This window comes from Saccopteryx leptura, chromosome 13 (assembly GCF_036850995.1).
Source record: "Saccopteryx leptura isolate mSacLep1 chromosome 13, mSacLep1_pri_phased_curated, whole genome shotgun sequence".
Lineage (NCBI taxonomy): Eukaryota > Metazoa > Chordata > Mammalia > Chiroptera > Emballonuridae > Saccopteryx > Saccopteryx leptura.
This window is the reverse complement of record NC_089515.1, coordinates 17,474,852-17,499,804: the sequence shown is the minus strand read 5'-3', so window position 1 is coordinate 17,499,804 and position 24,953 is coordinate 17,474,852. Positions and strand designations below refer to the sequence as shown.

The 24,953-nt window shown below is 50.8% G+C and overlaps 1 protein-coding gene across 4 annotated transcripts in view; it reads left to right on the top strand.

Annotated features, from left to right (window-relative positions):
* RBM20 (RNA binding motif protein 20) overlaps positions 1-19,812 on the top strand; it is a 203,769-nt gene extending 183,957 nt beyond the window's left edge. For 3 of the 4 annotated variants that reach the window (XM_066354700.1, XM_066354703.1, XM_066354701.1), the window contains exons 10-14: positions 1,588-1,683; positions 3,112-3,772; positions 5,330-5,464; positions 12,477-12,598; positions 16,936-19,812. In XM_066354700.1, the coding sequence (XP_066210797.1) occupies positions 1,588-1,683; positions 3,112-3,772; positions 5,330-5,464; positions 12,477-12,598; positions 16,936-17,046 (1,125 nt within the window). In that variant the 3' untranslated portion in view covers positions 17,047-19,812. The remainder of the gene's footprint in view (positions 1-1,587; positions 1,684-3,111; positions 3,773-5,329; positions 5,465-12,476; positions 12,599-16,935) is intronic. The other variant, XM_066354702.1, reaches the window with a different exon arrangement.
* The last annotated feature ends 5,141 nt before the right edge of the window (positions 19,813-24,953 follow it).

The following is a 24,953-nucleotide window of genomic DNA, read 5'->3' as shown; positions in this document are numbered from 1 at the left end:
AATCGGCAACTGAGCTGGTGTGTTAGTGGAATGCATTGGTAGCATTTATCTGTTCCCTGCTGTCACCTGGAAGTGGTCCCAGGGCCAGGTGCACTGGAAGGCTCTTCTCTGCTTCCTGTGCCCCCAGGGAGGAAGAGCTGGTCTGGGGGGGGGGGGGGGGCTTCTGGCCCAGCCAGGCTGCGCCTGCCTCTCCCAGCTTGAATTGTAAAGGCTTTCTCCACTGTGTTGACCTAGGAATGCGGCTGCGCTAACTGCTTGGGAAGGGTAAGGGTTATTTATTTTGATAAGGGGACGCCATGGATGACTTGTTTAGGGAGATAAAAATAAAGAAAAGTGGTCCCCTATTGGTAGATGTTATCTAATAGCTAGAAAGGTACTTGGAGCTGCTGTGCACTTAGGTGAGCTCGGGAGACGTGAGCAGGGATTTCGGTGGAATATTGTACTCCAAACACTGGAGAGAATAGGGACTTGAGGATTTGAACTGTCTTCCCTTGCCTGGTAATAACTGGTTAAACCAGTCAGCTCTGAGCTCCTGCCCCAGCTGGCTCCTCTCAGCTCAAGAGGGGTGTGTCTGCTCTTAAGAAATCAGGAGTCACTTGCTTAATTAAGCCAACCGCAGCCAAAAATGTCAAGAAAATGCAACTTGACCCTGAGAACCCCAGGAGTAGTCATTGATTTGGTGGGCAGAATTTCAATCGTAGGGGAATATCTTCCCCAGTCCTCTGTAACAGGAGTTGGCAAACTTTTTTCAACATGCCAGATAGTAAATATTTTAGGCTAGGTTGGCCGAGGAGTGAACTTGAGGATATTATGTAGGTACTTAAATGCAACTATTTAAAAATGTGAAAAGTATTATTAATTCACAGGCTACAAAAAGAGGCACTGGGTCAGGTTTGGACCGAGGATTGTTTGCTGACCTCTGTTTTAAAGGCCGGTGAGAGACCCTAATTCTCAAAACAGACATTTGCTTTCAATTGTTCAATGTCCCAGTCATGAGCACCATCGTGAGGGATTTGAGCTGAGAGAAGGGAAGGAGTGGCCATTTGGGGCAATAACTCTCGGACAGAGATGGGACACAAGAGAGGTGAGAGGGCTGCCGACTGTGTGACAACCCCGTTTGTTCCCATAAGTGGCCTGGGAGTGATTTTTTATGGTGAAGACAGGACTGTTGGGGAGATGTCACCACGATGGCTGTTCACGCCAAGGTCAGCTCACCCTTGGGCCCTCTCTCACCCTCCTTGTCTGCAGGTTTCACAGCTGCAAAATGTACCCCGTTTGCCAGGGGTTTGTGAGGTCCTAAAGGTATCAGTCCAGTCCAGAGGTTAAGACCATTTCTGGGCCTCCGTTTGTCTGTGTGACCTTGAACATGTTACTTAACCTCTCGGTGCCTCAGTTTTCCCATCTGTAAACTGAAGGTGATAATAGCACCTGCGTTTGAGGAGTTCTTTGAGGATAAAAGACATGTATGTGCAGTGCACCTGACGACAGGGAGCCGTGCTCAGTGTCACTTGTTTCCTTCCGGCGTTTCTTTTCTCCTTTGCCACTGCTGACTGTTGATTTGGTTTGTTCTCTGCTTCCTTTGGCAAGGCTGGGAAAGAGGGCCTGGAAGAAAGGCCCCCATCAGTGGACAGGCAGGAGAAAGAAACGGGGTCCTCTGATCCAGAAAACACAAGAACAGAGAAGGTAAAGTTTGTCCCAGATGCCGACAGTGTAGCCACATCTGCACAACAGCCATTGGGGACCAAGCTGCAAGAGTCCCCGTGCTGCCCAGTGATGCCTGCTGTGTGGGATGTGTTTGCGACCCCCCACCCTGCCTGATAGTGGCTCCGTGAATGAAGGTGTCTTCCCAGCACTTCCTGGAGGAACGGTTGTGCCCGGGTCCGTGGTGTCATCTGTTTAGGGAGATCTTGACTGCATGCCTGGGCTCTGCCGTACTCTAGAGCAAGTTGGCTGTGCTCATAAGAGAAACATGTGCCCAGAAAAGACTTGGGCTTCAGAGCCAGGCTCCCAAAATAGGCAGGTCCCTTGGGAAGGGCTGGGACAGAAAGGGGGGCTTTGGGCACTCGATCTGCGGCCCTGACCTCAGCAGGCCCAGACCCCGGGATTAACAAGACATCTCCTGTGCTCGTAAAGATTATTTTACATAATTAAAGTGAAAAACCCAGTTACAGTGCTGGACCTGCCACAGCTCAAAGACATGTCCTTGGAATGGGGCCAGCTTCGTGCCTTACCGGTCAGGAGAGGTGGAGAGATGAGTATTGCTGGCCAGGAAGCTGATCTCCTAAATCTGGCTGCTGGGTCTGTAGGCTGCTGGGGACACCAAGGGGAAAGTTTCAGGAGGGGCCAGTCACGAGCCAGGCTGTTGTAGTCACACCCTCGCTGGGAGAGGGGACTTGGAGGAGTGGTTGGGGGACATCGCCATTTACATTTAGCAATGCTTTTCACACAAGGAAATAGCTCCAGCCAGTTGGTCTGTTTAGAGTTTACAACTTAATCATTCATTTGTTCATTCAAAAGCTATTTATTGAGCACCTATTATGTACCGCTGGTTAATCCTTTGAGTAGTGAGTTTTTTTCATGCTTGCTGACCCCCTGGAGTGAGTTTGTTGTTTTTTTTTCCCAAAAAACAAAACTAGTTACAGTTACAGTTTTATTAACTTAAAATCATGTTTGTTTGATAACTGATATATGGAAATAAGAAAAACATACATTTGCCTTTTTTTAATGTTGCCTTACACATTTTTAAAATAAAAATGTTTGTTATCTCATGTACGATTGTACTCTGGATGGTCAGGAGGCACGAGGATGTACATGAATGTTTGTACAACTCAAAGAGTTAAATTCTTTGTACCATTTTAAACATAGTAGATTAAGCATTAAGGGCTTATTCCAAATCCTGTGCTGTTTTGAGCTTCGTCTTAGGGATGGATCAATGATGTCGGATTTTAGTGGTTTGCAGCTTCTAATTACTCAGTCAATAGTCCCAGATAGTAGGGATGCTCAGGATGGTTCCGGTTGGAGGGTCCTGGGGTTGAGGCTTGTGCTGGCTAGTTGAGGACTGAGACCTGCCGCTTAGCCCCCCTCTGACCTCCATTCTTCATTTTCACCCAGGATCAAGGTTGGGACAGCGGAAGTGAGGCAGAGGATGAGAGCTGGTACCCCACGAACATGGAGGAGCTGGTCACAGTGGACGAGGTAGGGGAGGAAGAAGATTTCATCATGGAACCAGACATCCCAGAGCTGGAAGAGATCATGCCCATTGACCAGAAGGACAAAATGTGCCCAGACATGTGTCCCTGTGTAACGACTGCCTTACGCCTGGACTTAGCCAAGGAATTCACCAAGGAAGGAGTCAAGACCATAGGTAATGGAGCGACAGAAACCAGCCACAAGTCTCCCAAAGAAGTGCCTTCTGCTTCCACGAGCTGTCCCAGTGACACGGACGTGGAAATGCCTGGCCTAAATCTGGAGGCTGAGCAGAAGCCAGCTGAATGCGCGACAGGCCTCTCACTGGAGGGTTCAGATTGCTACGAGAAGCGGGCAAAGGGAGCAGAGAGCTCAGATGTTCGTCTGTCCCCTACACTCCAGCAAATGTCTTCTCCCAAGCTAGCCGAGGAGAGGGCCCGGCAGCCCAGCCCATTGCTCGACGACGGCAAAGCCAAGGGGCCTCCCGAAGACGGGGCCAGTGAAGGCAGCCCCCGGGAAGAGAAAGCCAGCCCCCCTACCGAAACCGACCTCCAAAGCCAAGCTTGCCGAGGAGTGACGACCCAGGGTAACTACCTCCCTTTCCTCTGGGGTGGTTGGGTTGATGGGACCACCGCTCCTGCAGAGACGCAAGTGGGCACAGACAGGCCAGAAGGAACATAAGTGAGGTTTCCACCAGCATTCCAGCCGGTGCAGAAAGCGAGCTTCTAAAACCCTGGTGAAACTGTGAGAGCATTCAGGCAAACGGTGCAGAGGCAACCAGGAGATCACATGTTTTCTGAGCAGCAAACTCAGCTAGGACAGACTTTTCTGAATTTATGGGAGCCCAGATGGACTCTGGCAACTAAAATTAGCAAAAGTTTTGAGTTATCGGCTGAAGTGCCTGGGGGCAGCAAGCCGCCTCCGCGCCTGCAGGACAGAGGACCACCCAGGCTGTTACTTCTGCCGGGCGGGGCGTGTGGGAGGCCCAGACAGCAAGGGCAGGGGGGAGAACAGGGCCTCACTAAGGGGTGTGGCTGGTCCCTCTTCTTCCCGCCCCAGACCCACTTTCTCACTTTCCTCTCGGGTCTGCTGGTGAAACAAGGCTGGTCTTGGCACCTCCTCGGCCTCCTTTGGAGGTGATGCTGTGTCTGTGCCTGGCACTATGACATCATGAAAAACAGAGTTTAAAATAGGCTAAGCCCTGTCTCCTCTGCCAAGTGGAAACTGAGATTCATGAAGGGCTCTGGAGGCAGGAAGGGGGAGTCGCCCTGCATGTTCTCCCCGGGAGAATGAGCAGTGATTCATTGCACAGAAAGCCAGCTGCATTCCAGAGGTTGCAGTCAGGGGGACAGGAGGGGGGGGAGTGGGGGGGGGCCCGAACTACAGAGGAAAGCCTGTAACAGAAACACTTCGACCCAGTGCTCTGGTGCAGGCTCAGCTGATAGGGAAGCTGGAAGCTTGGGCTTCTTCAGTGTCAGGCTGACCTGAGTTGTTGCACCTGCGTGGAGCTGAGTCTCCATGGAAACTCTGTCTCGAGCTGCCTTCTTGTTGCTAGAGAAACACCGAGGCCCAGGCTGTGGCCAGAGAAGGAAAAATACAGGAGGAGTGAAACGTTCGCTTTGCTCTGATGGAACCCCTTTGCTCTACGGTACAGGTCTCAGCATGAACTGGTGTTCATGGCTCATTAGCTTACGCACTATTTGGAGTTCACATATAATAACACCGCTCTACACGCTTGGGGTGAGGGGATGACGTGGCCTCTTCCGCCAGCCTCGGTGCTCCTGTGGACGTCAGCACAATTTCTGGGCTTCAGTAATCCTTCCTTCTGCAGAGATGATGGAGTGATAGGGACTTGGGAGGGAGTGGGCGTGGATCGTCCCCACCCAAGGCCTCAGCAGCCATTCCCCATGGGCCCACTGCAAACATGTGCCAAGTTTTCTTGTGTGTGGCATTCTTTTGGCAAGGGAAGAGAGCTCTTCAATGATAGCTCTCGGGTTCTAATGAGCAGTCCTCACCCTGGTCCCATGTCCATAAGCAATCCAAGGGCCCAGTCCTGGTCATGCAGCGCAAGGAATAGAATTTCGGGGGTTCTTGGAGGCACGTTGTGTTTCATTAGTTCTTTGCTTTGGCTCATGTTTTGCAGAGAACTCCAAGTACATGGAAATGAAATCTTTGGACGTGAGGTCACCGGAATACACCGAGGCGGAGCTGAAGCAGCCCCTGTCTTTGCCTTCCTGGGAACCGGAGGATGTGTTCAGTGAACTGAGCATTCCACTAGGTAGGTGAAACGCACAGTTGTTCCTGGGCACTCAGCTCCAGGAAATGATACTTCCCTAGTAACATCTCAGAGGCTCGACAGGGCTTTTCGTCACTCTGTTGTTGTTTTTCATGTCTGATGCAATAACCTACATTTGCAAGGTGCTACTTGGAAGTCTCTTGCAATTTCAGTCTCTCCCAGGCGAGCAGATCTGTCATAGGACCAGGCCCGGAACAGCCGTGCCCGGGGAGCCTGAGCTCAGAGACTGTTTTCCCTGTCAGAGAATGCTTTGCTCCTGACCACACAGCCCTTACACGGGCCAGGAAGCAGGCCCCAGGGCTGCCGCAGAGTCAGAAGACAGGAACCACTTCTGCTCCTGTCTGCCTTGCCCCAGCCCTTCCCAAAACAGTGCCAGTTTGGGGGTTTTTCCCCTCCTTTTGAGTAACTAGCTTCTCTGAGGCAATAATGTTGAACAGACTGCATTGCGGGCGGACTCTATATCCCCAACAGTGAGAGCATTGAACAGCATCCTTTTATTTTCTGGGTAACTGCTTGTCCTCAGGAATGTTTTGGGGGGGTTTCTTTTCTTGTCACTTAAGTCCTTCTTAACAACTCAACTAAAAAAAGAGAGAGATCAGGAAAAAAGAAAAAAAAAGAGAGAGAGAGGAAAAGGTGTAAGGATAATTTTCTTGGAGGCCTTGGGAGTGGGAGGTACTGTCAGAGTTCACGTGGCCAGAAGGCAACCCAGCCAGAGGCAGAATGGAGTAGAGCTTTGTCCAGGATAGTAGCTGGTGGGGGCAGGGGCCATGGAGAGGGGAGATGGCTCAGGCCCCAGCAAAGGGGTGGCAAGGCCTTACATAGAGCAATGGGTTGGGGGTTCCTAGTTTCCTGTAATGTGGAATTAGACCAGATCTGTGGTTTTCCATGGTTCAAGGTTGGAGTGGGGCCAGGAGGGAGGTTAGTAATACAATCACCTAGGACACATTTTTAAAAAGGAGAGTTAACCAGGATTTCAAGGTAGGGAGTAAAGGCCCTTGAAGGAAGTTCCCTGGGACCTTATGACAGGACAGCAAACCCAGGGACTCCCACTTCAGCCCACATCACCTTCGAGTCTCTGCCTTGACTCTAAAGGCTTGGAAAGCAGTGAGACAAAGGAGGAGGAGCAGCTGCTCCGAGAGTGAGCTTGGGCAGGTGCCACAAGGAAGTAGCGACCTGTCGGTTCTGTAATGACCACTGCCAGGGACCGTGTGTCTGCTCTGTCAGGGAGGGGCCAGTCAGCATGGAGGTTCACCCATCTCATCAAGTTTCTCATTTCCTTTTCATCTCCTTTAAAAATGTTCTTATTTCTGTCCTTCAAGTGTGCCGTTTTTATAGAGTCAGACTGAAAAGCGAATGTCCCCCCCCCCCCTAAATTTGCTGCATAGCCTCTAGCATGCCTCAGGGCATAAACTAAAAGAAAAGCAAAATGCTGACCTTCGAGTGAACTAAGATGATTGTAGGAGGGCCAGGGCTGTTTTAACCGAGGAAAACAGTTGCACAGGCTGCCTTTCAGGAAAAAGGTACTACTCTGTTTGTTCATGGGGTCTAATTGGCACATGCAAGCAAAAATTAGGAATCAATTCTGCTACCTTATGATCTGTGTCGTTTTATTATTGTTTTTTATTACACAAAGTGTGAAAGATTACTGTAACAAATTTTGAAAAGAGCCATATAATGTAAGTATTGAATGTCGTATCTCTTTCCTCAGGTTCTCCGCAACTCCAGAGGTAGCCACTGTCATACCCTCACATAGTGTTCCTCCCACAAAAATAGGATCACACTGTATACATAATGTTCAGCAATTTGCTTTTAAGTGTAGCAGTGAGTCTTAGAGATCTCTTCATGTCAGTACATAGAAGATTCCTTCTTTTTAACCATTGCAAATGTTCCATCTTAAAAGATGTACTGTAACTTATCAAACCATTCTGCTGGTAAACATTTAGGATGTTTTTCATCGTTTCTCCCCATGATTAAATGCTATCATAGATAAGCTTTTCTTTTTTATCATCTGCCATGCAGACACCGTTCCTGGTGTCTTATCTTAAATGAGATGCATTATCTCATTTAGGCCTGTAAACTCCAATACGGTTGGTAATATTTTTATTCCTGTTCCACAGATCAGAAATCTGAGATGCAGGGCTATAAAGCTTAAAGCTTGGCCAAACAGGAGTCAGGTTTTCAAACCCAGTAGTTTGACCTCTGGAACCAAACTTCTGGCTGCGCCCTAACCCTGTTGCTACCTTTGTCTGAGCGCCAGGTTTCTGTAGGACAGCGTCCTAGCCTGGGGGTTGTAAGGCCATCTGTATTTGCATTTCAGATTTTCATAATTACTACTAAATTGCATTCCAATTTTAACTGCTACCTTAAGTGAGTGTTCTGTGTCCAAATCCTGGCCAACATTGGATATGGTCCGTTTTTCATCTTTAGCAATCTGTTAGGAGGAAAGTGGGGTCTCATGCTGGTTTTATTTTTTAAGCAGCTCTATTGAGGTGTAATAAAGCCTGACACTTTGTGTGTGCATGTACCTGTGAGATCGTCACCACCATCGAGATAGTGAGCCTTTTCCTCTCCCTTGCAGTCTCCTGATACTTCTTTGTAATCCCTCCCTCTTCATACATACCTCAATCCTCAGGTAACCACTGATCTGCTCTCGGTCACTAAATATTAGTTTGCATTCTAGAATTTTGTATAAAGGGAACATACAGTATTACCAATATTGTCTGGCTTCCTTCACTCAGCATAATTATTTTGAAATTCATCCGTACTGTTGGTTGTGTCCACGGCTGGTTTCTTGTCACTGTGAAGGAGTGTGGCACTGTGGATATGAACATACCACGTTCGGTTTATTCAGTCATCTGTTGATGGGCATTTGGGTTGTTTCCGGTTTGGTGCTATTATAAATTGTAGTTTTGTACTTGACTGTAGTCTTTGATTAGCCTTGAACCCCTTTATTTCATTGATCTCTGGGGGTAGGGAAAGGTGTATGGTACTATTTTCTGCATTTGACAGGTGAGGAAACTGAGGCCCAGAGACTCACCTAAGATGACATGGCCACTTCAAGTCAGAAGTGAGGATTTCTCTTTTTTTTTTTTTTTTTTTTTTTTTTTTATTTTTCTGAAGCTGGAAACAGGGAGAGACAGTCAGACAGACTCCCACATGCACCCGACCGGGATCCACCCAGCACGCCCACCAGGGGGCGACGCTCTGCCCACCAGAGGGCGATGCTCTGCCCCTCCGAGGCATCTCTCTGTTGCGACCAGAGCCACTCTAGCGCCTGGGGCAGAGGCCAAGGAGCCATCCCTAGCACCCGGGCCATCTTTGCTCCAATGGAGCCTCGGCTGTGGGAGGGGAAGAAAGAGACAGAGAGGAAGGAGAGGGGGAGGGGTGGAGAAGCAGATGGGCGCTTCTCCTGTGTGCCCTGGCCGGGAATCGAACCCGGGACTTCTGCACGCCAGGCCGACGCTCTACCATTGAGCCAACCAGCCAGGGCCGAGGATTTCTCATCTAGACCACTCTGCCTTCCTGTTCAGGCAGCACCATGTAGGGAGGTGGTTCTGTGCAGCGGTTCAGAACACAGACTGTGGACTCTGACTTCCTGGGTTCAAACCCAGCTGGCTTGGGAGAGGGCAAATAGCAGCTTATTTAACCTCTCTGTTTGGCTCTTTCACCTATAAATCGGGGGTAGTAGTAGAAGCCTACCATGTAGAGTTATTTTGAGAATTAAATGAATGAATACTTACAAGGTTTTAGTGTCTTCCAGTCGGAGGTCTTTAGAAAGTGTTGTCTATTGTTGTTATTTGTTCATGAAGTAGTTAATTAGGTCTCCTGTGTTTCTTCCAGGGTGGGTCCCTATTGCAGAGAGACTTCTAGAAAGGTGGGGCACAACTTTCTGGCTTTGTCCCCGTGGAGAGCAGGGAGGCAGAATGAGAAGTGCCAAGGCCTGGGCACACATGGGGAGGAAAGTGAGGTGAAGTCCCCTTGCTCAGGGACTAGGGTGGGCCTGGGGGGCACTGGGGACCACAGGCATGTGAGCCTGCCAAGGCCTGCTCTTACGCAGAACCAAAGGGCATTGCCTGCAAAATGCCAGTTCCCTTTCCACCCATCCCAGGCTTTGCTAGGATGACGGAGTTATAATTACTCGCGCCAAGAGCTATTATTAGAAGGCAATGCAGCTTTAATTATCGTACCTAATAGAGGCTGAAAAATGGGAGGATCGAGTGGCTCCAAACTTGTCAGGGCTGTGATGCTACCTCTTCCCTTGGCCCTGACATTTCCGGAGGCATCCTGAGGCGGTGTTGAACTTGCAGAGCCTGTGACCACTCCCAGTTACACAGGGCAGTTACCAGGCCTCTGGGGATCTTCCCTGCTAGGACTGCCCCTTGCCCCCATGCTGTCTTCCGACCCGCCACGGGGCAGGGACCCGGAGAGGGTGCTGCCCTGCTAGGGAGTCTGGGCTCTCCTCCTCCAGGCGGGCGGCAGGTCAAAGGCATGGGCAGTTGGCCTTTGTGGAGAAATGGTAACACGTGTGTGGCAACTAATATTTTCTGAGCACCAGGAGAAATGAAAGGTGCTTTCCCATCGCACCGTTTCTGGTAAGATTACTCTTACACCGCTCACAGTAATTAAGGGATCAGGGAACATGCAGATACTCCAGTATTATCAGCCTTTTGGACAGTGCATTTCCACCAATGAAATAAAGTTGGTTTTGCATCTCATTTGCATAATCAAACAACTTTCTTTGACTTGTTTGCTTTTCTGATGTTCTTGTTTAATAAAAAAAATCAAAAGCTTTTTTTATCACTTTATATTCATTTTGAAATAGCCCTTAATTTTTGTGCAGTGTATTGTACAGATGAGGAATCTTGTCTCCGAGACGCTGAAAATGCACCTGCAGTAACACTATGTTAAGTAAAAGCGCTAAGTCTCTCTGACTGAATTGCATTTTCCTTCCACTATACTGGGGCTTCCAAGGTGTTTCTTTTCTTTTTGGCAGTGGAAGCTTTTGAAACCTCACCCTCGCTCAGAAGGCCCCAGATGGTAGCCGGCTGCATCCTTTCTGGGGCCAGGACGGGCTGGAGGCCCCCGGGGAACCTGGAGAACCCTGCAGACCTCTGTCGGGGTCTGTGGGGAGAACCCACAGCTTCTTTCCCAGTCGGCCAGCCTGCGGGTCCCCCAGGGTCTGGGACGGGCAGAGGGGTGGCTCCGATCACAGCCTGCGTCCTGCCCGGTGGCCTCGGGCTGGCGCCTCTCCTTTCCAGTGCGTTGAGCTTGTCGGGTGAGAGCCTCTGCTCCCTGGGGCGCTGCAGCAGGGGCAGAGCTGCTCGTGGGAACAGGAACGGAGGACTGAAACGGGCCTTCCGCCACGCTCCTTTGGCAGCCGCAGCAGAGCCAGGGCCCTCTTGGGAGGTGGAGGGGCGAACTGCCCACTCCCAGGCACAGCCGAGCCATGTCCCTCCTTGACAGTGAGAGCAGGTGGACAGGGAGGAGGGCGGGACACCGAGCATCCCTCTCCCTCTGGCGGCTGGGCCTGAGGGAGGCCGCCCCGTCTGGGGACCACTGCAGACCGTAGGGGCCTGCAGCTGCCACGTGGCATTTAGAGCAAGCAGGCTGGGAGGCTGCCGGCCCAGAACCACAGCAGAGCCATCTGCCAGTGCAGGCCTCCCGGCCTCCCTCCCGGCCTGCCCCTCCATGCTGAAGAGGGGCTTTTTTGAAATGGAAAGGAATAATAATAAGAAAGTTGTAATTACAAGTCTGTGCTTGTCTACGACAGAATCTCCTGTGCACAGGAGGAAGGAGGAGGCACATGAAGGGAGCCGCAGACTTGGGGACACACGCAGCACACCGGTAGAGGCCTAGCCTGTGTCCCTCTCTGTTTCCCTGCCGTGCGGCTCCCAACCCCCTCTCCCCTCCACCCAGTGTGGCCAGCTCTCCGGGAACCCCTGTGTCTGCACACCGGGGCGGGGGGCAGCCTGAGAGCGGGGTCTGAAGTCATTCAGCCCCAACCCTTCGGGTCTGCGATGGGGCCTGCCTCTCTCAGCCCGCACCTGTCTTCCGCTGGCGCTGGACAGCCGGGTGCCTAAGGAAACGGAAGTCCGGAGGGCGGCCCTTCCTCTCCCCGGACCACATCCGTTCTCAGAGTCCGGTCTGTGCCCTCTCAGACCCGGACTCTTTCTACTCTGCCGACAGTGGCTTTAAGAAGAACACTGTGACCCCTAAAACACCTTGGCAGAGGCTGGACCAGCCACCATCCCTTCAAAGATGTTTTCTTTCCATAGAATCAAAGGCCTCCCAGAATCCTGAGACATATGTTAACAAATAACAAATAAAATACTGTTAATTGATGGTTCCAATGTACAGACTGGAGAAAGGTGGAGAAATGTTTATGATATATTATACTGTTACATGAAAAAGGGAGGAGACACCTTGCATGTAAGGGTATAATTAAAACTGCCCCCACCCCCTAAATAAAGGGCTCAACCTATCGATAGCGTGGAAGAAAATGTTTTGATTGGAATAACTCCGGGTGATTGATTTTTCCTCACTTTGGTTTATATAAAAACGTTTTTTTTCATGAACATAATTCTAAAATCAACAAAAATGAGAGCATTCTTCCAGAGTCCTGGCCACAACCACTGCAGAGAGGGGCAGAGTGCAAAGGAGTGACATCCGACACGGAAAGTGTCAGACCTCCTTCCTCCTCCTTCCCCAGAAACAGGCTGGTACTGGGAGAGCTGGCACCTCGTGCCCAGAGGCAGCCGGGGACAGACACTTGCTAAGCCAAGCCCTCCTTACATTCACGGTCACCTGTGAGTGAGGTGGGTGCTATTCTCTTGATGCCTGTTTTGCAAATGAGGACACTGAGGCTTGGGGAAGCTAGGTCACCAGCCAAAGGAACAGCAAGGGAGAGCTCATTTCCAGCAGAAGGCTGCAGGGCCACAGGGGCCTGTTATCACCTTCCTGAATACCTACCTGTATACCCCCCATCCTTCTGCAGGGGTGGAGTTCGTGGTACCCAGGACCGGTTTTTATTGCAAGCTGTGTGGGCTCTTCTACACGAGCGAGGAGATGGCAAAGATAAGCCACTGTCGCAGTGCTGTCCACTACAGGAACTTACAGGTAACAGGTGCCCTTCCCTGCCTAGCACGGATTGGGGGAAGAAGGGCTCTCTGGTCTCTGTGTCTGACTTTCTCTCTCCTTCCACCACGTGGAGACCTGACTCCGCCACGCTGCTCCACATGGGGGCTGCCTCCCTGTGGTCTCAGCATCTATCTCCACTCTGAAACTTAAAACATTCTATTGGGTTGGGTCTTTTGTAACTGCCTCTCTTTCTCTACTGAGTAACGAGTTTGTGTTCACCTGGCCCATGAAAGGGGGGACCCCATTCACAAGTTCTAGAAGTTTCAGATTAGGTATTTCTTTGTATTTCCCTGTTCCCCTGTGCATTGTCCCTGTATTTGCTAGAATAAAAGGCACTATTGTACTCTACTTAAATGATCATCCATACTGCAACTATTTGTCATAGGCCCACTACGTACCAGACACTGTTCTAGGCACTGGGGATACAGCAACAACAACAAAAAATGCAGACAAAACCATGCCCTCGTGGAGTTTCCAATCTAGTGTAGAAGATAAGCAATAAATAAAATAAGTTGTATAGTATGTTAATATAGGATGTATAAAAATATTCTATATACCATATTTCATCCAATCTAAGGTGCCATCAACTGAAAGAACACTATTTTTTGATACTAACAAGAAAAATAATTGTTGAAAACTAAACGGTGAGACTCAATTGTAAAATGCATCTCAATTTCAAAGATGTTAATAAGTGAAAAAAAAATCTTATCAATGCAATATAGTAATATGCTCTATAATATACACCTAACTAATATGTAACATATAGAAAGCGGTTTCATAACTAACTTCTGGTATAGGCCGGGTTTAGTTACTTAATAGAAAGCATGGTATATCAGATGCCCAGGGTCAGTACCTCTAGCACCTTCTGTTTTTACTACAGGAATCAGACTAGTTTCTTGACACACAAGGCCTCAACTCAGAAGACCCTTGTAGTAGCAGGATGCTCTAATTCCAGAGCAGGCATTACTGTCACAATGAAATTGTTAAAAGAGTGGCTGACCTGGTTCTTAGCCAGAGATGTGATCCAGAGTCACCTGGACAGTGTTTCAAACGTGTGTATACGAGCTCAGATGTTCTGTAGAACTGGGGGGCACCCAGAATATGCCATTTGAGAAAGTTCCCAAAATTGTTTGGAGTGCACACCTCATTTGAAACTCAGATATGGGCCAATTCTCTCATTTCATGATTGAGGCCCCGAGAAGCTATGGGATTTGTCCAACGCCACACAGATGGTGAGTTACCGGGCCTGAAGACAGATCACCTGATTCTTAATCACTTTCCTCTTTTTACTCTATGAAGCTGGTCATGCAAACTGAGACCGGTCATGTCATGGCCTGGGTCACCATCTGCAAGAGACTGTCATTGCCTATGCCCAAACTTAGGTCATTTAAGCCTCTTGATTTCCCTCCAGAGAGCAGCTGCTCTGTGACCAAGGAGGCCATGGGGTGTGAGGCCCAGGTCCTCACCTCTCCTGGGGGAGGGCAGTGAAGGCCTGTCCTGCCCAGACCAGGCGTTCAGCCTGGGCTCCATAGAGCCATCTGAGGGCAGCCATCCACCCTGAAGACATCATTGTCTCCCACCCCAACAGGATGAAACTGATAGAATGGCCTTGCTGGGCAGGGTCTTAGAGATCACCTGGTTCTGATTTTCCCAAAGGTAGGTCCTCATACCAGCTGACATCTTTTCTGAAGGCAGCTTCCTGTACCCACCTAATACCTGCTTATTCGTTCTCTCTAGGGCTGGGCCTGAGAATCTGAATTTTTAAAATCATTCCAGCAGGTTCTGATACCTCAATGTGAGAACCTTGGCTCTCACCCAACAGTATCAGCTAGACCAGTGGTCGGCAAACTGTAGCTCAGGAGCCACATGCGGCTCTTTGGCCCCTTGAGTGCGGCTCTTTGGCCAGCTTAGGAGTACCCTAATTAAGTTAATAACAATGTATCTACCTATATAGTTTAAGTTTAAAAAACTTGGCTCTCAAACGAAATTTCAGTTGTTGTATTGTTGATATTTGGTTCTGTTGACTAAGGAGTTTGCCCACCACTGAGCTAGAGCATACAGCTCAAGGTCACCCAGGAAGTTAGGAAGAGTGCCAGCACCTCTAATTTTAAATCCTGTGTGTTTTCCAGGGTTTGGACTGTGTCCTGGGCCTTTGGGCCAGACCACCAGGCAGACTCACCACCCACAGCAGAGCAGAGCCATTCCTGAGGTCCCTAGGCATCCCTGGTCCCTAGGTCCAGTCCCGACAGTGGCTAAGCCCCTTTACACCCGCCAGCCACCGTTCAGGTTTCCCTGCACACCTGTCAGGGAGGGGGCGCCTCCATTGCAGGCCTCCCAGATAGGGTTTCTGTCCGTGGCCTTGACGAAATGTCTCTGTCCACAGAGCCTCACCCACCCACTCTACCCCAGTTATGCGTGTGAGAAGTGGAGAGGTCAGACCCAAGCACAGGTGCTGGCTGACTTCTAAGTCAGGCAGTTTGTAAACTTAGTCACCCCCCACCCCCATCGGAGCTCTTGAGTCTTCAAGGCGAGGTGGGGAGCAGGTGGAAGGAGTTCTCTCTCCGTGAATCCTGCTGTGCCCCACTGCTGGTCACGCTGCTGAGCCCCCCCCCCCCCCCCCCCAGAGAGAGCCAGAACAACAGGTGGAGTCAGCACCAGGTAGGAAAACTAAACGCCTGCTTGGCTCCAGGCCCAGAGAGGAGCATGCCCATACTCGGTACACTCACCTACTGCTTCCTGAGCACACCTTTCTGTTCCCTGGGCTGCACAGGGAGGAGCCCGGCCCTCCATCTGCAGCCTGCCCTGCAGGGGTACACGGTCTGTCCCTGTCCCACCAGGCTCCCCTACCGCTCAAAGCCAACTGTAGCAGACACTAGAGAGGACAGGCAGACCCAGTCATCTTGCATCTACCCCTCCAAGTCACCCCTGGAGGAGGTAGACATTGTTTCTCCCATTTAACAGACTAGGGTCTGAGGCTCGGAGCTGAGTGCCTTTCCTGAGTCAGATAACTGGTGTCACTCATGATAAAGACAGCATCACGGAGTGTTATTCTGCCCCGGCACTGTGCTAAACGTTTTATGGTCCCTCTCTTGGATGTCAGAGCAACTTTATGCAGTAGTTCCATTATGACCCGTATTTGACAGATATCAAAGATCTTGGGTGACTTGCCCATTGAGAGCTAGGATTTGAACCCAGGTCATTGGACAGAAGGGTCCACACACTTGACTACTGTGCAGGACCTGACCCTGCCACCCCCTAATCCGGTGCCCTTTGCCCTGCCCCTGGCTGCCAGGCACTTTGAGGGCCCTGCTGTGGCCCCAGACCTCTTCCAGTTCTGTCTAATGCTGTGAATCCTGACTCCCAGGGGCAGCCTGACATTTGGCTGCGGGCCAGTCCCAGCAGAGAATGTCCTGGTGCTGGGAGGCGGCCCCAACTACAGAACAGAAATCCATAGAAGGACCTCCAGGACACTCCACCTGCCAGCCTGCCTGACAGGAAACAGGTCGTTAGGAGTCTCGGATGTCAGGCGGTGGTTTTGTCTGTCCCCATCCCTGTAGGACAGCCTTGCTCCCCTTCTGCGCTTCCAGCTTCCTCTGCTCCCGCCCCCTTTACTCGTGGACGTGCTGCCTGGATACAGGTCCCTCCTGGAAAACCAGAGGAGTTGTAGTGAGGGTTAAGTGGGTTTCAATAAGAAAAGCGGTGAGAACACAGGAGAAGCGCCCATTTGCTTCTCCACCCCTCCGCCGCGCTTTCCTCTCTGTCTCTATCTTCCCCTCCCGCAGCCAAGGCTCCATTGGAGCAAAGATGGCCCGGGCGCTGGGGATGGCTCTTCGGCCTCTGCCCCAGGCACTAGAGTGGCTCTGGTCGCAATATGGCGACGCCCAGGATGGGCAGAGCATCGCCCCCTGGTGGGCAGAGCGTCGCCCCCTGGTGGGCGTGCCGGGTGGATCCCGGTCGGGCGCATGCGGGAGTCTGTCTGACTGTCTCTCCCTGTTTCCAGCTTCAGAAAAATGAAAAAAAAAAAAAAGCGGTGAGAACAGGGCTTGCACAGGATAAGGGCTGTGAAAATGTTTGCTGTTGTTGGGAGCTGCACTTTCTAGCTTTGCCACAGGAGACACATGTTCCTTGTAACCTAACACACGGGGAGAAAGTGCATTGCTCACACGGGTCCTGCGGAGGCTGGCGAGGGGGTCTCAGCAGTAGGCACAGTGATGGCGGGGAGGCTGGGCACACATCTTCCACTCCTCCTCCCCTGTTCTGCTAGGCCACCACTGACCCCTCTTCCTTCCTCCTCTGCCCCTCTCTTCCCGCCACAGAAGTACTTGTCCCAGCTGGCCGAGGAGGGCCTGAAGGAGACGGAGGGGGCAGGCAGCCCGAGGCCCGAGGACAGCGGAATCGTGCCCCACTTTGAAAAGAAAAAGCTCTGACACCCTGGGCACTGTTGGGAGCTGGGAGGGAGGGCCCGCCAAGGTGGGGCCTTCCTGACCTCCAGGACGGAACCGGAACCGAAACCAGAGAGGAAAGAAAACCAGGCAGGCCACGTGGCCTGGGTTTGTTCTCAGAGACTCATGAAAACGCCCTTGAAGTGTTTCCCGGCGCTGTTACCCTGGTGTGTCCAGCCCGCCGAGGGTTGCCCACTCTCTCCCTGTGACTCGTTTCCTTCAGACGACCTTTTAATTTGCTCCTCTCTCTTCTTCCCTCTCCCCCCCCTTTCTGTACCGAGGTTCATTTCTTTTTCATAAAATCCAGCTTCTCAGGGATTTTCACAGCGTTCAAATTTTTGATGGGATAGCACAGGTCAGGCCAGGATGAATTATCCAGGGAAAAGATTTCAGGAAAACTTCTGGGTCCAGAACTACTTCAGTGAACGGAACCATTTCTCTGCTGGGCATCCAGTGAGGGGGAGGCGGGTCTGAGTGGGGTCCTGCAGCCCCAGAGAGGGGCACCTTCGACAGTCAGTTGGCAGAAAACAGGATATCCTCCAGCTGGACCACCTTTTTGGAAAACACCTGATTTTAGCAGTAACTCGTTTACCCTCTCCATTAGTCAGATGTCTACCAGATTCATGCCTTAAAGGAGGAAATGAGCCCTTCATTTTGGAAGTTCTAATCATTTTCCCAGAAACTCGTTTCCCACCACTTGGTTTCAGGAGGTGCCAGGGTTTGTTCTATTCTGAACAATGAGTTTGGTCTGGATACGCTTCGGTTAACAATGAAAACGGAAGCACCCCCTCCCTCCAGCTACAGCCGCAGCTGGTAAGGGCTCAGGTGGAATGTTGGCCTCCCTGCCACGGGTGACACCAAAACAAGGAAATGGCATCTGTCCTTAAGCTGCAGGAACATTTGAGAATAGCCAGTGTTTGTAGGTAAGCCCTTTCCAATTTGGCCAAAGGTCAAGGGCGTCTCAGAGTTGACCCCAGCAGCAGGCTTTGATGTCAGATGTGAAGATCAGAGCCGCTTCCTCCCATTGGACCGTCTGATACCGGAGGGTGTTGCCTTCAGGTCCCGGAGGAGCTGCAGGTCTCCTGTCGGATGTTCTTTTGGAAGGCTTTGGGACAGGGGTGTGTAGGGAAATGACACTGGGCTGCTGCCCTGGAGAAGACCTGGGGCGCTCAGTGGGGAGCCTGGTGCTATTCCCCCAGCTGAGATCCTGGCCCGGAGGCGGCCACCCTGGCTCATCCTCTGGAAAATAGTCCCTGTTGTTTCTGTTCCTGACCTCTGGCAGGTAAACTAGGAAGAGATTGGTTTTGGGGTTGGGTTTTTTTGCATTTTTATTTTTATGGTAGGTAAGAGTATACTGCATATCCTGTCCTCCACACTAATGGCAGAAGGGTAGAAAGATAGTCTGAGTTGGACACTGACCTTTATCAGTGAGGAAACCGAGGCACAGAGAGGGAAGAAACGTAGAACACAAAACGATCGTGTGTGAACCTGGGGGCACGTGGCTACTGACAAGGAGAGACTCCAGAGGAAACAGGTCGGTTTGGACAGGTGAACCGGTCTGGGGAGAAGAGGCTTGGGCAGGCAGGAAACCTGAACTTGGTACCAGGCCACCTGGGGGGCCTCACAGAGGTTGGTGTCTCCATGAGGTTTGAAGATGGTGGCTCAGCGCAGCTCCAGTCTCCTGGCTGCCTCCGTAGGGTTTTGTTTTGTTCTTTATCATTATATTTGTAACCTGGCATTCTGGAAACCAGCCTCCTCCATTTCTGGGAAAACCTTTGGCCCTGTGTGTCTGTCTTCCCACCGGAGGGAAGTCTACAGCCAGCTCCCCAGCGGCCTGGCCAAACCTTGCTGGATAAAAGCCGACCGCCTCCATCAGAGGCTGGAGCCGCATTTTCAAAGAGGCTGGCAGTCTCTTCTCCCAGCACATAGAAAACTGACCCCACCAGCTCATCCCCACCCCAGCGGCGTTTCCATGGAAACCTGGACGCCTGTTCAGCCGGCCTCATCCTGAGTAATGTAATGGCTCCCTTGCTGACAGGCTGACCTTCTCCGTATTGGAAAGCTGGAGAGGGGAGAGCCGTGCTCTGCGTTCAGTCGGAACCTTCAGTTAAAAAAAGAAATCCTCTAAGAATCTATACTTATGTGTACATATATATATATTTATTTTTTATTTTTATACAGTTCCATTGGCATGGTCCTTCACCCACTCTATAATTTGCTCTTTTTATTCTTACGTGTGTCATACACACTGCAGTATGAAAGGCAACCAGGAAAATATTCATTTATTTTTTAAAGCTTTTCTTCAGTGTTTGTCAGCCATTTCAAAGTGTCTCCCCGAAAAGATTGTTCAAAAGCAGCAGCCGCCTTGAGCGACAGAGTCATCTGTACCCAGGGTTAATACAACCCAAGGCCTATGTAATTTTCTTTTTATTGTAAATACCTGAAGTAAGGTGTATCCCAAAGAATTTGCTAAATTTAACGTTGGTGTGAGTGTCAGGGTTTCCCTTTCTCGGACGGCCCGAGGCTGTGATCTGGTAGATTACATACTTGAACTGGACCACAGTTTGCATTTTGAGCTTACAAGTAAAAGAAAGACGCTAGTTAATATAAGTTTGAACTTGTCAAGTATTAGAATTCGCTGAGTGTCCTATAAATTGTCACCACGTTTCCTGATCTGTATAACTGACCGCAAGTGCTTGTTTTTACAAAAGGGAAGAAAAAAGATTTTTAATAAAGAGATTTTGAAAGCTTGTGAGTGTGTAGCTCTCTGCCGTGCGGGCTCCCTTGGCCTGGAGCCGAGGGAAACTCAAGGAGCACCGAGGTGGGATTTGGTCCCTCTCTGAGTCTAGATTGTTTCTAAAGGGTTGAAAAGAGAGGACACGACAGCCTCCCCTGGGACACGGGGACTCAGATGTTCTCAGGGGTGAGCCTCGGGAAAGGGCTAAGTCCAGGAGAGTGAGGAGCTGTCCCTTGTGGAGGATCAGATGGAAACATGTCTGCCTCTTATGAGCCCCTAGTCCTGCTACCTGCTGCTCCCTGGTCTTCTGGGGGCTGAACCCCGTGTACTGCATCGGAGTCGGGTCACTCCTGCCAGTTCCATCCCCTGCGGCGGTGGGGGCCTCGCCAGGCACTTGTTAGCCCCGTGACTTGCTCAGTCCCGCTTCCTTGGGCGTGAAGGGGAGTAACGGCAGTCATCCCTCCCAGGTGCTCTCAGGGTTACGTCCATCACTGATGGAAACACAGCTCTGTGCACAGCATGAAATCCAGTTTGCTTTTGGAGGCTGTGCTCTGGACAACAATCCTCCAAACTTCAATGGTTCTCAAAGTTCTTCCTCAACCCAATGCCAGTCTCCCGAGCCCCGGTGGCCAGTCCTCTGAATATCCTGGAGCCCTCGCTGGACCCGTCCCTCCTCTTGGCAGTGCCCCTGAGTCCAGGGGGAAGGGGCTGGGTAGTCTGGCCCCAGAGGGCAGAGTGAGCGGGGCCCTGTAATTAGTGGGAGCAGACTGTAGATCTGAGGCGAGTTCCTGTTGAGCCTGTTGCTGCTGCCCCACCTCACCCCCAGCCTGTTGTACCTTGCTGAGATTAAGCTCAGGCCTCCAGTTCCCAACCAGGAGGGGTAGAGAGCCCTTCCCTGCAAGTGCTGGCTGCTCCCCAGCTGGCCAAAGTAGTGCATGGGCTTAGAGCTCATCCTGCTTCCCTAAGTTCCAGTGCCAGTGTGGCTGGGCTGCCCCTGGTGCCTAGTCCTAGCAGGTCGCTCCAGGTGGCACAGCTCTAGGGAGCACTGTGCACACTGTATTCTGTACGGTGGCGCCCCCTAGAGCTGTGCGATGGAGATACTCTGCTGGGGAGCCCCCCAGGTTGCAGCCCCCCATGCCTGGTGTCTGCATTTGCTCTCCAATGCTCCTGTGGGCCCCGGAACCTGGTTCTGAGCCCATCAACTGGGCTAGGGCCCTGACATTCAGACCCACTCTCTGTGCTCACATCTCTCCCCAGGGATCAGCACCAGACTGCCTCTGGCCAGACTGCCTTGGTCTTGACACTGGTGGTGGCTCTTCATGGTCACTAAGAGGCCAGGCCACTTGGGTATTGAGCGGCCCCTGTCTGGCCTGAGATATCTGTGGCCCTCTGAACATCAGTGGCAACTATCTGCTGTCTATGTAGGCGGTGATGGGACTCACTCCCAACAGCTCCCCGTTCTTCTTTTCCACCATGGTGGGCCTATTAAAAAAAAAAAAAAGCCTGTCCCAAGTAGAGTTCCAAGCATGTTAGAGTAGAATGGCCCCAGGGACCCCCAAGTCCTGGCCCTTCCATTTGCAGGTAAGAAAACTGAGGCCCAGAGAGGGAAAGTAACTTGCTTAAGGTGACACAGCTTATTAGTATAAGGTCAAGACTAGAATCCAGACCTCCTGGGTCCTCCTACCGGAGACACACAGAAAATTTAGGTTCTTTCAGTTGGGTTATGTCATGAGTTTTTCGGGTCCAGCCTTAGCTGGACTTTGGCACTCAGCAAGGACTCAAGACAAAATCGTTGATTTTTGTGCTTTGTGTATGTCTGATGTTACATCCCGGCGAGATAGGCCACAGCAGACACAAAGTGAATTTTATAAGTTTTATTGCAGAGCTACGCAGGGACTGCAGGCAACCCATGCAAGGGAGCACTGCAGCCCCCCAAACCTGTGCAGGGACTGCAGGCAACCCACGCCTCCAAAGAGACTGGGGCACTGCAGCCCCCCCAAACCTGCGCAGGGACTGCAGGTAACCCACGCCTCCAAAGAGACTGGGGCACTGCAGCCCCGCAAACATGCGCAGGGACTGCAGGTAACCCACACAAGGGAGCACTGCAGCCAACCAAACCTGCGCAGCCAACAAACTGGCAGGGACTGCAGCCCCCCAAACTTGCACAGGGACTGCAGGCAACCCACGCCTCCAAAGAGACTGGAGCACTGCAGCCCCCCAAACCTGCGCAGGGACTGCAGGCAACCCACACCTCTGAAGAGACTGGAGCACTGCAGCCCCCCAAACCTGTGCAGGGACTGCAGGCAACCCATGCAAGGGAGCACTGCAGCCCCCCAAACCTGTGCAGCCAACAAACTGCGCAGGGACTGCAGCCCCCCAAACCTGCATAGGGACTGCAGCTCCGAGCTTCTAAAATGGCTCCTTTTTATAGGGTGGCTGTCTAGGATGAGCAAGCATCATACAGAAGCTGATGTGGCTGTTAGTCATTGGCTAGGGAGGTCGTGCGCAGTTACAGGGGGGGTTATTACTCAGTGGAGAATTTCAAACATAAACTTCTGATAAGGGTCTCTAACTCAATGCAGGATGTTGCTGAACTCTTTGTTCTCAGTGTCACAGGGACCTTGTACACTCTTGGCAGCCCCAGCATGTCAGTACTCCCTGAATCTAACATTCCCCCATCTCTTTTGGGCATAAATCAAATCCTTGATTCTTCATCAGTGGGGAGAATGGTATAAGGCTGGGGCTCATGAGAATTTTCTACTTTAGCTGTAGCTATAAGCTAATTAGGTCAGGGGTCCTCCCTAGTATGTGCTGGCACGCTGATAGTGTGCCCTTAGTACTACAAGCTTTACGGACTAATTTCTTTCTGCCTTGCATTTTTCTTCTCTGTACTAACTTCTTACAACTTGCACAAACCTTCTGCAACTTACACAAACCTTCTGCAACTTACACAAACCTTCTGCAACTTACATAAACCTTCAATTTTTATGCACTTTCTTATCTAGGAATAACTGGCTTTCATAACAACTTACTTTTTCCTTTCCTTTTCAAAAGTACCTTTACACCTTATACCTTCTATTATCAAAACTATACAATTCCTTTCTAATTTATCAGAACTCCTAATTCCCAAAAACCTTAACCTTCAGCAAAGACTAAGTTAGTACTAAGTAATCCTCTTTTAAAGATTGCTTCTTGGAGGTGTCCTTTTCATAAGTAGCCTATTGGACACATGACCAATATTTACAGATTATTCTATAGTGGTAGCTATGAGCACATACATAACTTTCATTTACCTTGTAGCTTCTCTTTCAGCCAAGGGACTTACACTCCCTTTCTGTATGACTCATAGCAGTACATGCATCAAACCTTAAGATGACTTACTTGGCTTTCCTTTACCTTAGTTTCCCTCCCTCCCCAAAGTCTCCATGCGTGGACCAGTTAACTTCTGGTTTGTGGCTGAAGCAGGGCATGCTGTCCTTCTCAGGGTCAGCTTACAAGGGTTGGCAGGGTCAGTCTTCGCTGTCCACAAAGGTGTCTCTGCTGGGAACGCAAGCTTCAGCCGGCTGCGGTGGACCCAGGCGGGTATGCCTTCTACCTTGGCAGTAGTGGGAGTTGTCAGGATCATGGTGTCTGGACCCGTCTAGGTGGGAGTCAGTCCTTGGGTGGTGTACTGCTAGAAGTGCCTCTTGGACAGTCTTTGAACAGTTTACTGAGTAACCTATAAAACCTGTAAGTACTTAGGGAAAGGGTGTTACATTTCTACACTTTGCAGTTAGAGTTTAAGTCCTAGTGACTACTGCTTCTAGCTGGAATTAGCAGCAGGTCCTAGCCTATAATAGGCATGGGGCATTGAGATAGGAGGAACAAAGGAGATACTAAACATAAAGCAATAAAACCAGACTGTCAATACCCACAGTAGAGATCTTTGAGGGATAAATAAAACTTAAATATTCAAGCAAGGCATAGTAGATGGCCCTTGTGTTATTAGCTTATCTGCTACTTGGAAGAAATACCTTAGGCTCCTGAACATGTCCTTAGGCCTTCAGTGGCAATTCCCAGCACGCTGGGCAAGGTCAGGTCACAGGTAGCTGGAGCAGGACTAGAAGACACTGAACCCTCCCTCCATGGAGCAAGGGGGCAGCTTACCTTCTCATGTCCCTCTTTCCACAGCACAGACGTGTCCCTTGATGGGGCCGGGAAGCCTGGCAGGCTTCAGTTCAATGACCTTTCTTTCTACTCTGGAGCAGGACCTTGATGACATGCAATGAATCCCCTTAGGGCGCTGGAGCCAAAAGTTGGTATTTCCTGACTTCTTTTGGGCCTTATTTGCCTTTTCTGTTACTTCCTTGGTCATTATAGACCTTAAAAGCCATGCTCAGAAGATCTCACTGAGGGGCTTGACAAACAGTCTCAAGACTCCAAATGTTTCAAATCAGCCAAATTCAGTTTCCAAATGGCAACTGCCAGAGGCTAGCTAGCTACCAAAGTCTGCTGCAGCCCACTCCGTGAGGAGGGGTCTTACACAGCCAATCTCGCTGGGGCCTCCATCTGTTACATCCCGGCGAGATAGGCCACAGCAGACACAAAGTGAATTTTATAAGTTTTATTGCAGACCTGCACAGGGACTGCAGGCAACCCATGCAAGGGAGCACTGCAGCCCCCCAAACCTGTGCAGGGACTGCAGGCAACCCACGCCTCCGAAGAGACTGGAGCACTGCAGCCCCCCAAACCTGCGCAGGGACTGCAGGTAACCCACACAAGGGACCACTGCAGCCAACCAAACCTGCGCAGCCAACAAACTGGCAGGGACTGCAGCCCCCCAAACTTGCACAGGGACTGCAGGCAACCCACGCCTCCAAAGAGACTGGAGCACTGCAGCCCCCCAAACCTGCGCAGCCAACAAACTGCGCAGGGACTGCAGCCCCCCAAACCTGCATAGGGACTGCAGCTCCGAGCTTCTAAAATGGCTCCTTTTTATAGGGTGGCTGTCTAGGATGAGCAAGCATCATACAGAAGCTGATGTGGCTGTTAGTCATTGGCTAGGGAGGTCGTGCGCAGTTACAGGGGGGGTTATTACTCAGTGGAGAATTTCAAACATAAACTTCTGATAAGGGTCTCTAACTCAATGCAGGATGTTGCTGAACTCTTTGTTCTC